Raw genomic sequence first — 16,930 nt, 5'->3', positions numbered from 1 at the left:
TTTTGTAATAGAAATAAAAGGTAAAAGTAGAATTCTAACATTTTCCTTACCATTATACGTGTGAGATAATTGCAGAACAATCAAACTTTACGGTAACACGGCAAAGTCATTTGTCAGATCTTGTCCTTCTATGACGTATACTATTAACTTAAAGCAATTTTAACCAACAGAACAAAACGTTGATAAAATTGGTCAAATTTATCTTGATGTAGTTACAAAATGATCCGACACCATCAATCAGCGACTGTTCGCTTCACAATAACGAAATATAAAGCGAGAAGAGAGTCTGTGGAGATAATGAGCCACCATTTACCACGCAAAGCCTTAGGGACGACTGTCAGCAGAGGTCTGCCACTAATGGATACTGGTCAACAGATACTCTGTACTCAATTGTTTCTTGTTGCGGTTAGCTCATCCTGTCCTTAATCGTTTTCCACTATATGATAGCGGCTAGTTTGCTGAACAATTCTGTTTTGTACAGTTAAGGCTGAATACAGATTTTCCTAAAGCAAATAAAGTAATAAAATGTGAATTGAAATCCTCCTTAATCAAACGGGTGAGATTTGTTTAAAAATATTTCTGCACATAAACAGGTTGGTTACACGAAGATTCTAAAAAGAAACGATGCATATATAACATTACTGAAAGCTACAATAGGTCTGAAAGAGTCCACAGTTGTGCTGGCCGATGGGCGCACGGTATAAGACGTTGGACTTTGGGTCTGAGTTCGATAAGGCGCATGAGGACAGGCATAATAAGGAGTTTTAAGGAGGATCGGCCTCTTCTGTGATTAAAATACTTACAAAGAATAGCAAATTATAAATGCAATTATATTCACTACTGTATGGCAGCCATTACAAATATTGATATTAAAAAAAAATCTAACTTATAAATAACAAAAAAAAATTAAAATACACAGTAGAATTTGTGTTAACAACTTAATAACAATAATAATAATAACAATACAACTTAAAACTTTTTATGTGGTTCTGTCACACAAAAATTTAGGAAATTTACAATACATAGTTTAGATTTATAATAAAATGTTCCTATCTTATCAGTAAAGAATATATATATATGTATGTATGTATATATATATATATATATATACTTTTTGCGATTCGATATTTATTGAAATTAAATTAGGCTATTGCCACTTATACAAATTTAATGAATGTAAACAGAAGTCATTTGACAGGTATTTGGTCTTCCGTTCATATGTTAGTTTGGTTATTTAAACACATATGTGAAAGAAACGGCCAAATACAAAATAATTGAATCGTAAAAAGTGAGGGCTCTGTGGTTTAATGGTAGCACATTCACCCGGCAAGTGAGAGATCAGGGTTCGAGTCCCGGCGGAGCAAGTACTTTTTGCGATTCAATATTTATTGAAATTAAATTAGGCTATTGCCACTTATACAAATGCGAAGCCGCGGGTAACTGCTAGTATATATATATATATATATATATATATATATATATATACTCATTCTTTTCATGCAATAAAAAAAAACTAAATATCGGAAAACTCTTTATTTTACATTATTTTTATTTACTTTTATTTATATTTATTTTGATTACTTTACATACATTATTTATTTTTAGTACATCTCAGCGTACTTCTTCAGACGTAACATTGAATATTGTACAACTATTTACAAAATTGAATGATTAAACTAAATAGAAATAGGAACAAGAAAAAAGAACCGTAATAGAATAATAAACAGTGGAAACTACCTCACAGGTGATGTTTAATCAGAAATAAAAAAGAGAAAAAAGCATATTTTTAGAAATTAACGAATGTTCAAACCTAAAAGAAATTTTGATTTTAAAACAAGTTGAAGAGCAATTTTGCCGTTCTGAAATTGAATCCATTTATATTTTCATTGGTATGAAATGTAACATTACTGATACCTTTTAATTTGTAACAGTTTAAAATTTTAAAATAGAAATATAAACAAGAAAAAAGAACTAAAATTGAATAATAAACGGTGGAAAATACCTCTCAGGTGATTTTTCATCAGAAATACCAAAGATAAAAAAAACATATTTTTAGAAATTAACGAATGTTCAAACCTAAAGGAAATTTTGATTTTAAAACAAGTTGATGAACAGTTTAGCTCCTTCTCAAATTAAATCTATTTATATTTTCATTGATATGCAATGCAATATTATTGATACCTTTTAATTAATACAGTTTTCAGTTTTGTCCTGATTATTTTCCCTGGAATTTACAGGGAGGGACTCGTCATATCTATGAACAATATTGTAACGGTGACCCATCATTCTGATATGAAGAGGGTTCGAGGTTCAGCCATTATATTGTTTATTACAAAAATTACAATTTAGCTGATATATTATGTCGCTTCCATTGTAATCAGTTGTTCCTTTAATTTTATACATTTTATTGGTTATGTTACTGCTAAAGTTGTGACTAGAGGACATAGTTTTGCATGTACCACAACGTGGTTTTTGACAGGGTCTACAACCGTTAAATTCTTTTCCACCGATTTTTGTTTTTAAGATTGGTTTGGAATAACGTATTTCTAGGATTTAACGGTCTTTTAAAGATGACTCTAGGTAATTTTGAAGATATATCTTTAGTTTCCCATGATGATTGAAGAATATGAAAAAAAGTTTTAACTTGTAGGGTTTATTTTGTTAAATCCGGGGTAGAATTTGGTAGTAAATTTAGGTTCATCTAGAGAAAAATATTTGTAGTAATTAAAATTTGTTGTCCTATTATTTTGATTTTTTACAAGTTTTTCGGGATAATTAAAATTTTTGAATGTGTTGGTTAATTTGTTAATATAATTTCGGAAATCAGACTCATTGCTACATAAATTCTTTGCTCGAATGGCTAAACTTTTTGGAATACTTTTTTTATACATGTCTAGGATGGCAGCTAGTATAATTTAAGTATTTCATAGTGTTGGTATCTTTAACGTGAATTTAAGTTTTAAGAAAGCCTTCTTTCTCCAAAAACACATCAACATCTAGGAAGTTAATGATTGTGTGGGAATACTTCCAAGTGAAATTTAATGTTGAAAATTTGTTCAGGGAATGTAGAAAATATTTAAGAATAATATACAGCCGCATGTGTAACTGACTGACTCACTCACTGACATATAGATACAAATTCTGACATACTTCTAGACATGCTAGAATGCTAGACACATAATATATCAGTAAGTTTTGTAATAAACAATATATTGACTGAATCTCGAGCCCTCTTCGTGTCAGAATGACAGGTCACCGTTACAATATTGTTCATGGATGTGACAAGACCCTCGCTGTATATTCCAGAGAAGATAATCAGGACAAAACTGAAAACTGTATTAATTAAAAGGTATCAATCAATAATATTGCATTGCATATCAATGAAAATATAAATAGATTTAATTTGAGAAGGAGCTAAACTGTTCATCAACTTGTTTTAAAATCAAAATTTCCTTTAGGTTTGAACATTCTTTAATTTCTAAAAATATGTTTTTTTATCTTTGGTATTTCTGATGAAAAATCACCTGAGAGGTATTTTCCACCGTTTATTATTCAATTTCAGTTCTTTTTTCTTGTTTATATTTCTATTTAGTTTAATAATTCAATTTTGTAAATAGTTATACAATATTCAATGTTACGTCTGAAGAAGTACGGTGAGACGTACGAAGATTTATATAGGGTTTTCCAATATTTTGTGTTAAATTTTTGCATAAAGAGAATTCATATTGGTATGAATTCACGAAATGTATTGATATATATATATATATATATATATATATATATATATATATAATCGCATAGTTAATCAGTATTAGTGACAGTCAATGCTTAAATATCCCTGTTATTTAAGAAAAATGTAGTATTAAATATATTATTTTCGCCCGAAGTAATCAAGTCTAAACTGCAAATAAAAAGCTAAACAGTTATCTTAACACAAGGTGCAGCTAATACATAACCAATAGGAACATGATTTAAAGATATAGAGTAATCATTTATATATTCAATATGTTAAATAACCCAATTTGTGTAGCAATTTAACGACATTACGTTTCTTTATTATATGTGCATAACACTAACAGATATTTTCGAATATATCGTTACTTGGATAATTATATACATTGTAACAATATATTTTACGAGCGCTTCACGTTCGTTGTTTCAAAATATTTTATATGAAGTGTGATCTACTCTTTATTTTGATGCATATTACAAAATAATGTTTGCAATAAAGTTGTTTTCTGCAATAAGGAAGAGTTGCTATTATTGAGAATTTAAGACCATTACTTGTTAGTTAACCACATTCTCCACAAACCATTATGTTCCATGTGCTAAGGTTACTCTGCACAAAACCACAAGTGATACGTACCTTGACAATTCCAATCACTATATGTTCCAGGCCCGGTCTGTCGGAGTAGTAGTGAAGTACCAGGGCTCCGTCCTCAGGTCTTTCCGTACAGCGAAAAGATGGCGCCCTCATGCCGGGGTAGAGAGTACCCAGGTGGTCGTGCAAGGCGTCCAAGTTCTGTTAGAACATCAGAAACAATTGCCAGCAAATACATTGAACTTAATATGAAACAAGCAAATACTAAAATGTAAAGAATACAATGCTTTTCCAATTAATTTATTTTTCGGACATCGAATCCATTTTCGTGGGAAATATGTCATTTTAGATTTAGCTGTAGTTTCAAAATGGCTCTTAAATATTGGTAATAATACATGAAAGAGGATTTCCCATAGCCGTTCCACCAATTTGGGTGTAGTCAGATTCTCTAAATTGGAATGTGCTCTGATTCATACATAAATTTAGCATAAGGGAGTATTCATCAATTATTTCATTTTGAGCAGTTTTAGAAGTTAACCGATCTGTAATCATTTTCATTGTATTCTTAATTGGAACATTACGATAAAGTGATGATACATAAAATGAACCGAGATATTCATCTTCATATAGAACAACGTCTTTAACTGATTCTATAAATTCGTATATGTTCTTGATGGAAAAGGAAGGAAAATCTAGTAAAGTTTGAAGATTTTTCGACAACCACTGAGACAGAATATATTTTAAGGAGTTTATACATGACACAATTGGTTGCATTCCATTCCCAGGTTTGAGTATTTTTGTCCGAAAAACAAATTAATTGGAAAAGTATTGTATTCATTACACTTTAGTATTTATAAGTTTTTCCAATTACTCCAAGAGACTTCAATTAAACAAGCATTTTGATAATTTTATTATAGATAAGATAGATTATAGATATTATAGATTCCATCCCTAACTTTTCTTTTTACAAACGACCATGCAAAGACTGTATTAGCTTTTTGATGTGGTGAATCCATTATACTTTTCAAAATAAACAAGTCGGAAGTTTTTGTTCACGTTCAACTAGAAAGTAAAGTTGGGAAGCACGTTAAACCTTATTTTAAGCGAATTTATATTCTTGGCAAGGTATGACAAAAGTTCAGTCCACGTCCAAGACTGTCTGAGCTCTTTTGTATTCCGTATTGGGTTTCCGCCTGCCTCTTGTTCAATACGCTGATGCGAGAGTCTTTTCCTTATCCATCTTGAGCAGAAATATTCATTCAAACTTGAGAACGACGTTTTCAGACTAAGGTTGGGTTCACAAGTTCTTTAATAGTACTTGTACTTTGAATAGCAAACCTTATGTAAATACTAATAGTCGAGTACTATAGTAAATTTAATGTTAAAGTTAAAACTGTAATAAATGCTGTATAGCAGGGTCTATGGTATGTGTTTATTTCAGTTTTTATAATATTGATAAATACAATTCAAGGAAAACTAAAATGTATTGATAAATAATGCTTTCGTAAATAAACTTTTTAACTGAGTAAATATTACTTAGGTAAGCTACTAAACAAACTTTGTACATACACTATAATTAATTAATTAAGAAACCACAAATTCAAAATATTACTGTCAAATTACACATATGCACACATAGTAAAACTACTAGTTTCCTATTTTTCAAAGTACAATGAAAAACATTACGTTATTCGCTTGGCACGTTTGACCTTAATCATTGCACAAAAGGACAAAGTGCAAGAAATGCAAGACCTTACTTCGCTCTTTGGATTTAATTAACTAAATTAGTGAACTCCCGGTAGCGAAATGTTACATATAAGATAGTTGTATTTAGGAACATATACCTTTATCATTAAAATGTTTAATTATTTTAAAACCATGGAGCATTGGAAAAAGTTTAATTTAATATCACTGGTTAATGTATAAACATTTCCGATATTTATTTTGTTACAAAACGAAGGCATTGTGAAGTTGCCTGATGATGAAATCATTGATTATAGAGGGCTTTGCAAGAAAAAAATTAATATTTGAAAATGTGTATTAATTGACCAGTGATATTAAATTAAGATGTTTGTTCTACATACAACGTAAACTGGCTGAAAATGTATTCAATATTAGTTAATAACATTTCACAGGTATAAAGGGTTAAACCCCAATGTATTTAATAAATGTATCTATAATATACTTTTAAAAAACATACAAGTAATGTTAAGACCTATATAAACAACAAACTATAAACTACACGTTACGATTCAACAGCCCTACGTGAAATAAAATAATTATTTGTGAATATAATCTTGCATAATATATATATATATATATATATATATATATATATATATATATATATATATATTGTATATATTCGGTACTTAGGAAAAGATGAATATTTACGACAGGTTTAGTGAATCAAAATAATTTTACACTTTACAAAAAAAGTTACTCTATCTAAATATTATTTAAGATGTCATTAAACAACTGATGGACTATGAATAGTAATATTTAAATCGCATGCCTTATCTATCTTCTTAAATTGGACTACGCAATGATCGTAATATAACTGGATGGCCCTAAGTTTTAAATATAAAGCCTAAATCAAGAATTACTGAACATTCCATTTGCTTTCTTAAAAATTTCTTAAACTAAAATCGAAGTGGTGTGCACAATTATTTTATATTATTAAGAGCTGTGATCTGTGATTGTCAAATCCAACAAAATATATTTTGGTTGACGTGATTCGAGATTAAAAGGAAATAATAAATGTTAAATATTCCGAGAACTGAAATTTCTAGCATCCGAAAGACAGTGATCGCTATCGCTACACCACCTATCAGATGGTACACCACCTCTAGGTGTACAATACACCACCTCTGGGAACCACAGTACACCACCTCTAGCAGTCACAGTACACTAAGTTTGCTGCTAGAGTACACCACCTCTGGGTGTACAGTACATGATCCCTGAGTGTATAATAATAATAGTAAACTACACCTGGGTGTAGAGTTCACGAACTCTAGGTGTAGAGTACACCACCTCTAGGTGTACAATACACCACCTCTGGGAACCACAGTACACCACCTCTAGCAGTCACAGTACACTAAGTTTGCTGCTAGAGTACACCACCTCTGGGTGTACAGTACATAATCCCTGAGTGTAAAATAATAGTAAACTACACCTGGGTGTAGAGTTCACGAACTCTAGGTGTAGAGTACACCACCTCTAGGTGTACAATACACCACCTCTGGGAACCACAGTACACCACCTCTAGCAGTCACAGTACACTACGTTTGCTGCTATAGTACACCACTTTAGGTGTACAGTACATAACCCCTGACTGTGACATAATAGTAAACTACACCTGCGTGTAGAGTTCACCAACTCTAGGTGTAGAGTACACCACCTCTAGGTGTACAATACACCACCTCTGGGAACCACAGTACACCACCTCTAGCAGTCACAGTACACTACGTTTGCTGCTATAGTACACCACTTTAGGTGTACAGTACATAACCCCTGAGTGTAAAATAATAGTAAACTACACCTGCGTGTAGAGTTCACCAACTCTAGGTGTAGAGTACACCACCTCTAGGTGTACAATACACCACCTCTGGGAACCACAGTACACCACCTCTAGCAGTCACAGTACACTAAGTTTGCTGCTAGAGTACACCACTTAGGTGTACAGTACATAACCCCTGAGTGTAAAATAACAAACTACACCTGGGTGTAGAGTTCACCAACTCTAGGTGTAGAGTACACTACCTATAGGTGTAGAGTACACTACCTTTAGGTGTGATAGTACACACTACCTATAAAGTAATTTAAGTCCACCATACCACCAACTGGCTTTATCACACAACAATTGGTACGCCTTGACAATAAAAATACATATATTAGGACCGCTTGCATTGGAACCCACGAGCTATTAAATCTACCTCAGGAAAAATGGTGAGAAACGTATGTCCCTTTTAATACTAGATGTCTTTGAGCCTTCGCTTTACTTCCAGCCTCTAGAAAATACCAGGAAATAAAAATCATCCTTTTGGGAATTCTAGGCATCCGGCAGATTAAATCCTCTACAAGCTATTTTCAAATAGCTAAACGGAAGTTATAGTTACCTGGAGAAAGTCCCGGGGGGTTGCTCCCAGCACCTGGAGGATCTTGTCGTACCCAGAGTCCTGGCAGAACTCGAAGAACATTTTCCCGAACAGCTCCAGAATCGTGTTGGCCGGGATATCTAAGGGCAGTAAGAATTGTCATTGATAGATTATATAAACGCTCCTTGAAAAAGACAATCATGTGGAGGAAATACTAAATTGTAAGTAACAATATTAGCCTTGAAACTTATCTTTAAGTGAAAGTATATGTTGGGACATTTTCTCTAAATCACCCCTTTTATGACGTTAAATTCCTCAATACAAAATTTAGGATAATGTTTCATGGAGTAAAAAGAGCCAAACTATAAAGCAAGTCATAGTATACAGGGTGTACCGTAACTCTCTAGACAAAGGTATACCACTTATTGCTCAGATCAAGACAAACATATTTCACCATATGAACATGGGTCTCCGATGCTTAGTTTCCCATCTGTCTGCCTGTATGTGTTTTTTATAAGAGAGCTGCCGGTTATTCAGTTTTTGTATTGTTGGCTATTCGATGAAAACCTCATGTGTTGTCAAAGTAAATCTGGTATAAATCCGATATTAATTGTTCCTATTTAAATAATTTTGGTGTCATTAGATTTACGATATAATCTTCTATAAACTGTTATTCTTGTAATTCTTTAAAAAAATTGTTGGTCTGTAAGATATTCGCCATTTTGAAAATACTAATGATAATTTCATGACATTTTTTCAATAACTGGCTGTGGCATAATACAAGTTTGAGCAAAATTTGTAATAATGTAATGCATTAATTTTAAGATATTATTTTTTTAGTTTTTTTTTTTTTTAACGTACGGTGAAATTCGTTTGTCTTGACCTGAGAAATAACATGGTACACCTTTGTCCAAAGAGTTACGGGATACCTGTATATATTTTTGTTTACCGCCTGTTTGTATTTTTTTTCTTTAAAATGTTTAGGTTTATTATTTATTATTATACTTATTATGTTTCAAAAAATAGTTAACCAAATTAACAAAAGTTCAACAATGGAGGAGTTAACACATTCGAAATAATTTATTTTACCCCATTTCAGGACTTTTACTTTATTGTTAATAAAACCGGAGATTGGAAATGGATAGTCGGATTATACGTGCAGTTGGGTATTATCCATTTTAACATTTGAAATATTATTTTTCCTAATAAATCTTTAACAAAAACGTTATTTTAGTAAATTCCTTGTAAAATTAGTACTTTGATATTTCATATAGTTTTGTTTATTAATTCAAATGGCCACCATTATTGAATTTAGTTTGTAAATTCGACTTAAATTTGTGATTCATAAAGCTGGGGTAAATTGCGTTGATTTGTTTATAAAAATACGAGTTTTAAAAATAAAACCACATAGGACAAACATACAGAAGGTAAACAAAAAAGACAAATCGTTGTTTGCATTTAGTTTTTCCTCTTCTCTTTCCTTGGAGAAATATTCAAAAGTTTGTTGTGAGAGTTTTGAAACATTTTGTATAGTGTGACTATAAACAGTATAACTTAAGATATTAAAGCACACAAGAATTGAAACAACTTTTAGTAAAATTTTCCGTGAACGACATCTACATACTTTTATTATTTAACAATCACTACCCAAAAACTCGATACGAATAGTTATGTAGTAATTTATAAAAGATATTTAAAAGAATTTCTCTGGAAATATAAGCTGATTTGGGTTCCAGCGTAATGCATTTAATTCTGCGGTTTAAATTTGTACGGACTCTAGCATTTCAGTATTACGTTTGAGGATTTGCTAAGTTTTGTGTATTCAAAAATAATGAAATAAAATAAAAAACTATATTGTAGACGAGTATGTCAGTCGTATTAACCTAACAGATGGATGGCAATTTTGGAGGGATTTGTAAAGGTAAATTGCAATTTTGAATTCTGTGTTGACTCAGATACTTTCTGGATTTTTTATAGACAAAGTGTTATTGACTTTTAAATTAATTATCTTTCTATCTTACGAGAAATGTAACGTCTACTTTAATACGTATAAACTAATTCTAAAAAATATGAAATAAAAGAGGCTATGAGTTTTTTAAATCCCCGTAAATTATTATTTAAGATAAATATTATGAATCAGCTTTGGAAAATTACACTATTATGAACTTATTTGTAACACATTTAGCAAACGCACGGAATAATCAAATTGTTACCACATTGTAATTACGCATTAACGTGTACATGTTTTCAGCTATATTCGTAATTTAAAACCACATAATTATGTATTATTTATGTGGCATTAGTAGATTTCATGAAACATTTTAAAGCAATCTGCGACTTCTATAGTATTAACCTTTAGAGTAAAGGATTTTGAATGAGAGATATTTTTATCACGTAATCTTTTACACTATGAACATTCCAAGCAGAGTTTAGTAAGTAAAATGTTATCGTTGATTCTTGTTATGTAAAACTGTCTGTACTGGTTAAATCTTAAAGGATGAACAGTGTCTCAGAGTTCTATTTAGCAGGATCTTACGGCAACAGTCTCTTATATTTGTCTACAGAATAAGGTTCCATTAGACTTGGTTTGAGCCAACTTCACAACCGTATAAAACTTAAGAGCAAAAGCTTAATTATTTGACCATTTACTTAGAACCATTTACTTAGCGAGAGGTGGATTTCGTTCCGCCGTTAAGCAATACTATGCGAGTAACATGTATTGTGACGTCGTGCAAACAGTTAATTTTTGGCATTTAGAAGTAAGAAAAATTTTTCAACAAAGTGTTTTACACTCTCTATGTCAAATTCAGTGATGTAAGTGTACATAAAAAACTATGATAACCACTCAAAAGGGTCCAAAAATTGATATGCAGTTTTAAATTAGCAGAACATTTAGTTTAAAAAAACCATGCTTGGTAGCATATTAATGACACCTCATCATCTTCAGTTTCTCTGCCAATTTTAATAAATATTGATCAAAAACTGTGGAGAGTGTCCAGACTGTAAAGGGAAGATTGTGGTTAATTAAACCTCATTGTCTTAAATGTCGTAAGTTAAGAGGTATTTCCTTATCTTACTAAAATACTTACGAAATAAAAACAGTTTATTTTAAATTAAATTTATTATTATTACTATATGTAAGTGTTTTAGTATACGATTTTAATATATACTCGGTAACATCTCTAATTGATTTACAATCGATGACGCATCTGTGTACAATTCAAAAAGATTACTATCAAAACCGAAACTAATACAATAATATTGCTTTTGCTATGAGAAAAAGTACAAATTAAAATTGCGTATTACACTTTACAAGTATAATATTGCAAACAGTAACTAACGTAACTAAGTTAACCACGCAAAGATTGCACCTCCTCCTAAGCTCAGGTTAAAATGAAACTGTTCAAAAGCAGAAGTTGGTGATTAACTTCTAAATTGAAAAGTTTCAAAGTAAACTTAGTTTTTCAAACTTTATTCACTTTAGAGGAACGCTTTTCGGTCATTTAACATTCATTTAACATCACTGAAACATCATTTGTGTTCGTTATGAATCAGTATTATTCATTCAGACCCGTGAGGGCCACATATTTCACTTATACGCCATACTGTCTCTGATGACCTCCCTCTGACGGTAAATTTGCGACAAGTGCAAATACTATTATATTAATAGATAGTAATATAATTAGTCAGAAAGTGTTATGGTTAGTTATCAAGATCATTTTGTAAATCGAGTATATTATACAGTTTAAATATTGAAAAAAATATTCATATATAAATAACTTAATGAAATACTCTTAATTTTCAATATTTACTACTTTTATTATAGTATGTTTTATTAATTTTATGACATATTCAATATAAGTTAACGTAAATATATATATATATATATATATATATATATATATATATATATATATATATATATGTGTAATATAATAGTGAATTACACTAAATTAATTTTCCAATGTAAAAACTTCTAAACTATTTGAAGTGTTCATTTCCATTTAATGCTCGCTTTATATAGTCTTTGTATTAATAAAAGTTTAAAAGTTTTATTGAAAAAAGGTATTTACAATATCAATATTATTTTATAAAAAGATTACACTAAAATTTACAACTGTTATAGTTTAATACATTGTTCTTTAAAGTGTGCTTTTCATACTATAAATTGAGTTATTGCAAAAGTAAACTTTTTTGGAACTTAATTTATTAATTTTGTTAATATATTTTCAAAGAACTATATCGCTATGATGACAGAAAGAATAACTTACTTCAATGAGTACTGTATTATACTGCAGTAGCCCTAAAAGGTAATGCTTTTATACGATATGTCGATTTTTTCCCCTAAGATTCAATCAACAATAGGTCAATTGATTATTTTTTTGTTTTATAAAATCCTTAATCTTTTATATATTACCTTTTACAACTTCTTTCACACAGCGTAATATTGTACGTGATTATTATAATATATATTCCATTCTACAAAAATATATTACGAGATAGAATTACGTAATAAGGATCACAATAAATGACCATTTCCAATTAACTTTGAATACACATACACTTTACATTTCACAGATTTCACCTTTTACTACCAACTATTGCCTCGATAACGCAGAATCATGCACGAAATATTGCTTGAAATGTTGGCGCTGACTTTGTAGTCCGGAGAGTTAACCAGGATTAACTCTGCCAAGAGTACACCCATTAACAACTTTACACTTGCCTTTTCTAAGCAAACCTCTTACAATCATGCGGAAACTTGAGGAATATTCGTACGAACAATTTTTAAGTGCAAAAATAAGTTTCAACTTTACTAACATCTTACAATCCATGCGGAAACTTGCTATAGGACTGTATTATAGTACGCTCTAAGCTTAAGATTTTAGTGTTCTAATAGTACAACATGAGGAATATTCGTACGAACAATTTTTAAGTGCAAAAATAAGTTTCAACTTTACTAACATTTTAAAATAAATGTGGAAACTTGTTAGCTGAGCTTTAGCGAAGCCTATCACTTTGAAATTTCTGTCTCTCTATCTTTATGTTTGTCCACACGATATCTCTAAAACGAATCGACCTATAGACTAAAATTGTACACATAGATTATTTCTAAATAAGGAAAGTGAGTTCAATAATAGCGCATGTCACTTGCTATAGTACTGTATTATAGTATGCTCTGCGCTGAAGGCTTTAGGGTTCTAAGAGTAATCATGAGGAATATTCGTATGAAGAATTGTTTGTGCAAAACTATTTTCAATTTTACAAATATTTAGTAGGAATCCCCTGCAAATACTAAGGATACAAACTATAGTGATTCCAAATAAAGAACTTCGCTAACCCTATCTTGATGCCATACTCCTGTTCATGATTAAGAAAGTGTGACTTTTGCTGATAAAAATATAGGGTTACCTTTATTTTCCGTCCCCAAAAAATCTAGGTTCATTATTACTATGCCAAAGTATGTATTTTTCTTACAAACAAAAACTTTGTAAAAATACAAGACTAAGTCAACTTGTTAGAAGTCTAATACTTTTTTCCCTAGACGTTTCTATTTTCTACGATTATTCTTTTAATAGTCTGGTTTATCCTAATCAAACAATATAATACAAGTCTTGATTTTTATTAAAAACATAGGTATTGCTGAATTCAGATGGATTTAGCAATATAGAGAATGGTCCAGATTTTGTTGTGGCCTTAATCTGCAACTGAGGCGTGATGTTTGCCTTGTCGAAACACAAACAGATCGACAAACATAAACAATAACAGACTTTGCAGATACTGACATAACTTCTTTTGTTGTTATTAAAATTATAATATTATTAAAACTGTTTCTGGTCTAATATTGCAAGCTTTAATCTAAATATAAGTTTAAACAAAATCACATTAATTATCACGGTAAACATGGTAATTAGACAACCATGGGATATAAACCAGAAATTACGATTTTCGAGGTTTACTTGTTTTTGTGTGTGGAACTGTCTTTCCTCCCTCAAAAAGTCTAGGTTTATTATTAATATTATGCCATAGTATATAAGTGTACTTACAACCAAAGGATTGTAAAATACAAGACTAAATCAACTTGTTACAAGTCTAATAATTTTCCTCCTAGATGTTTCTATTTAATCTGCAACACAGTCCAGATGTAGGACACTGAGACATTCCGGTCACGAGTCTCTTAGTTGTCCACTAATTAATGTCTACTCAGTTTCCAGGATGCTTGTTTATTCGTAGATTTATATACGTCATCAACAAAAGTAACTGAAACATGTAAAACTATTAATTCAAACAAGGAACGCAGTGTCTTAATCCTTCGTGAACTCTTTACTTTATGCATTATGAACCTTGATGGAAACGTTGTCTAATCTTCATGAAATTCCTAGGATTTTTTTAATATGGCACTATTAATCTGTTTTCATTACAATGTTGTATTGTGTAGCCTCATTCGCGATTTTCCAAATCCCCAACGTCGGCCCCCTGACATCGCACTAGTCAAATTGCACAAAAGCTGCAAATGTTCTTCTTGTATAAATAAAACAACTACTGTATTCTTTCCGAACAACATAAATACTATAGATGTGTGAATTAACATTGCAGACAGATCTACTGCCATCTTTCCCAGTCACAAAATTTGTACGAGTAAGTCATGTAGTGTTTTGTTCAATTGTTTTGAAAGGTTCTTAATCAAAATAAGGCATTTTTGCACTATGTAAAGCCAATTATTGGCTAAGTGATGATGGGTAGAGATGAAGTAGGGGAAAAACAAGATCCGACTACTGATTGCTGTACAGAAATGATGAAATCAATGCAATCAACACCGTGCTGATATCAGCAGAACCAAATCTACTAACTTCTTACGACTAGACAAATCTAAGTCAATAAACCTGACTTTGACGATAGTATTTCAAATAATAAAATAAAGTTATTCACTTGATGATACTGATTTTCGTCATAACTTCTACAAAATAAACTTGATTACTTATAACATAAATGATTATTTAACTAAAATCAGATACATGCTGTAAAAAATAAATACACGACGGGTTTGCATATAGCTTTTGGTCCACGATCAAACATAATATCCTAAAGGTATGTTATACTCTGTATACACATAATAAGAATATACTATGATGCAATTCAATGATTAAATAATAATTACAATGGAAAGAAGTGGCAAAAAAATCGTGAACAAATTGTAAAAAACGTAATAAAAATGTGTCATAATCGTTAAGAGGAAATATAGGACACATTCCTCGTAATATAAGAAACTTATAATTAATAAGATTCAGAACAGGTTCACATTACACGAGTTAAGGTAGAATAATGTATAGCGAATAAGTGAAACAATTGTGCGAATAAGTGAAAATGTAAGGGATTGCATACTCTATTAAAAAGATTACTATTGATACTTATTACTTATTTGCGTTCATTTTGTACAAAATTAAGGGAAACTCAGTATCATCAGGTATATAGCACATTCTAGTATTTGAAAATAATATCGTCACAGTCAAGTTTATTGACATACACTTGTAAGAAGTTAGTGGATTTGTTTCCGCTGATATCAGCACGGTGTTGATTGGAAACCGATTTCATCATTTCTGGACAAGTAAACCAGCTGTCGGAGCTTGTTGCCCCCTTCCTCCCCTCTAACCATCATCACTCAGCCAATAATTGACTCACACAGGGCAAACATGCCTTATCTTATCAGCAACGTGACCGTTCAAAGGCATTGAACAAACACTACGTGACTTATTCGCACTAATTCTATGACTGGGAATAGGTGGCAGTAGATCTCTCTGTAATGTTAATTCACGCGTGTATAGTGCTTATGTTGTTCTAAGAATGCAATACTTTTTTATTCAAGAAGAAAATGTACTGTTTTTGAGCAATTTGACTAGTGCGATGATAGGGGCCTACTTAATAGCCAAAGGTTTGGCGTTAGGAAATTTGCGAACTAGGCCACAAAATACATTATTGGTAATGAAAAACAGATTAAGAGAGCCATTTTAGCAAATTCCACGGATTTTAATTATGATTTGACAATATTGCAAAGAGATTCGTAATACATGAAGTACAGACGTTACAAAGGATTAGGACACCTCGTTCTGTATATGGCTTAATAGTGTTTTATATACTCCTGTTACAGTTACAAAAACTGCGTTCATTTAAAATATAAAAAGAATTCAATCGTGTCCTTGCAGCGATAAGCATATATATAGAGCTGTTATTCTGGCAACGCGTTACAAAGAACAAAAGTTTTAGTATGACTTTATATTTCTTTACAGGAATATACTATCTACATCAGTGTTTGTTCTGGTCAATCTAAGAGTAATGTAAATTATCACCGAACAAATTGTAGTGATAGAAACAAGCATATTCAATTACGTAGTTTTAACACATATTGATAGCAATAAGACTCACAATAATTAAATAATTAGTGTATGTTTTAGTCCGAAATAGGGGACACCTGTTGAGCTTATTCAAGACATACCAATAAAAACTTTAGATTTGC

The 16,930-nt window shown here is 31.0% G+C and overlaps 1 protein-coding gene across 1 annotated transcript in view; it reads right to left on the bottom strand.

The window, feature by feature from the left end:
* The window catches only part of LOC124357875 (guanylate cyclase soluble subunit beta-1), an 824,835-nt gene that overhangs the window by 52,273 nt on the left and 755,632 nt on the right, over positions 1-16,930 (bottom strand). The window contains exons 4-5 of the mRNA XM_046809961.1: positions 8,440-8,558; positions 4,367-4,522 (exon numbers count right to left, since the gene is read on the bottom strand). Of these exons, the coding sequence (XP_046665917.1) occupies positions 4,367-4,522; positions 8,440-8,558 (275 nt within the window). The remainder of the gene's footprint in view (positions 1-4,366; positions 4,523-8,439; positions 8,559-16,930) is intronic.

The sequence above is a fragment of the Homalodisca vitripennis genome, chromosome 3 (genome assembly GCF_021130785.1).
Source record: "Homalodisca vitripennis isolate AUS2020 chromosome 3, UT_GWSS_2.1, whole genome shotgun sequence".
In the NCBI taxonomy this organism is placed as follows: domain Eukaryota; kingdom Metazoa; phylum Arthropoda; class Insecta; order Hemiptera; family Cicadellidae; genus Homalodisca; species Homalodisca vitripennis.
The sequence above is the reverse complement of the archived record's forward strand: the minus strand, read 5'-3'. Positions and strand labels throughout refer to the sequence as shown.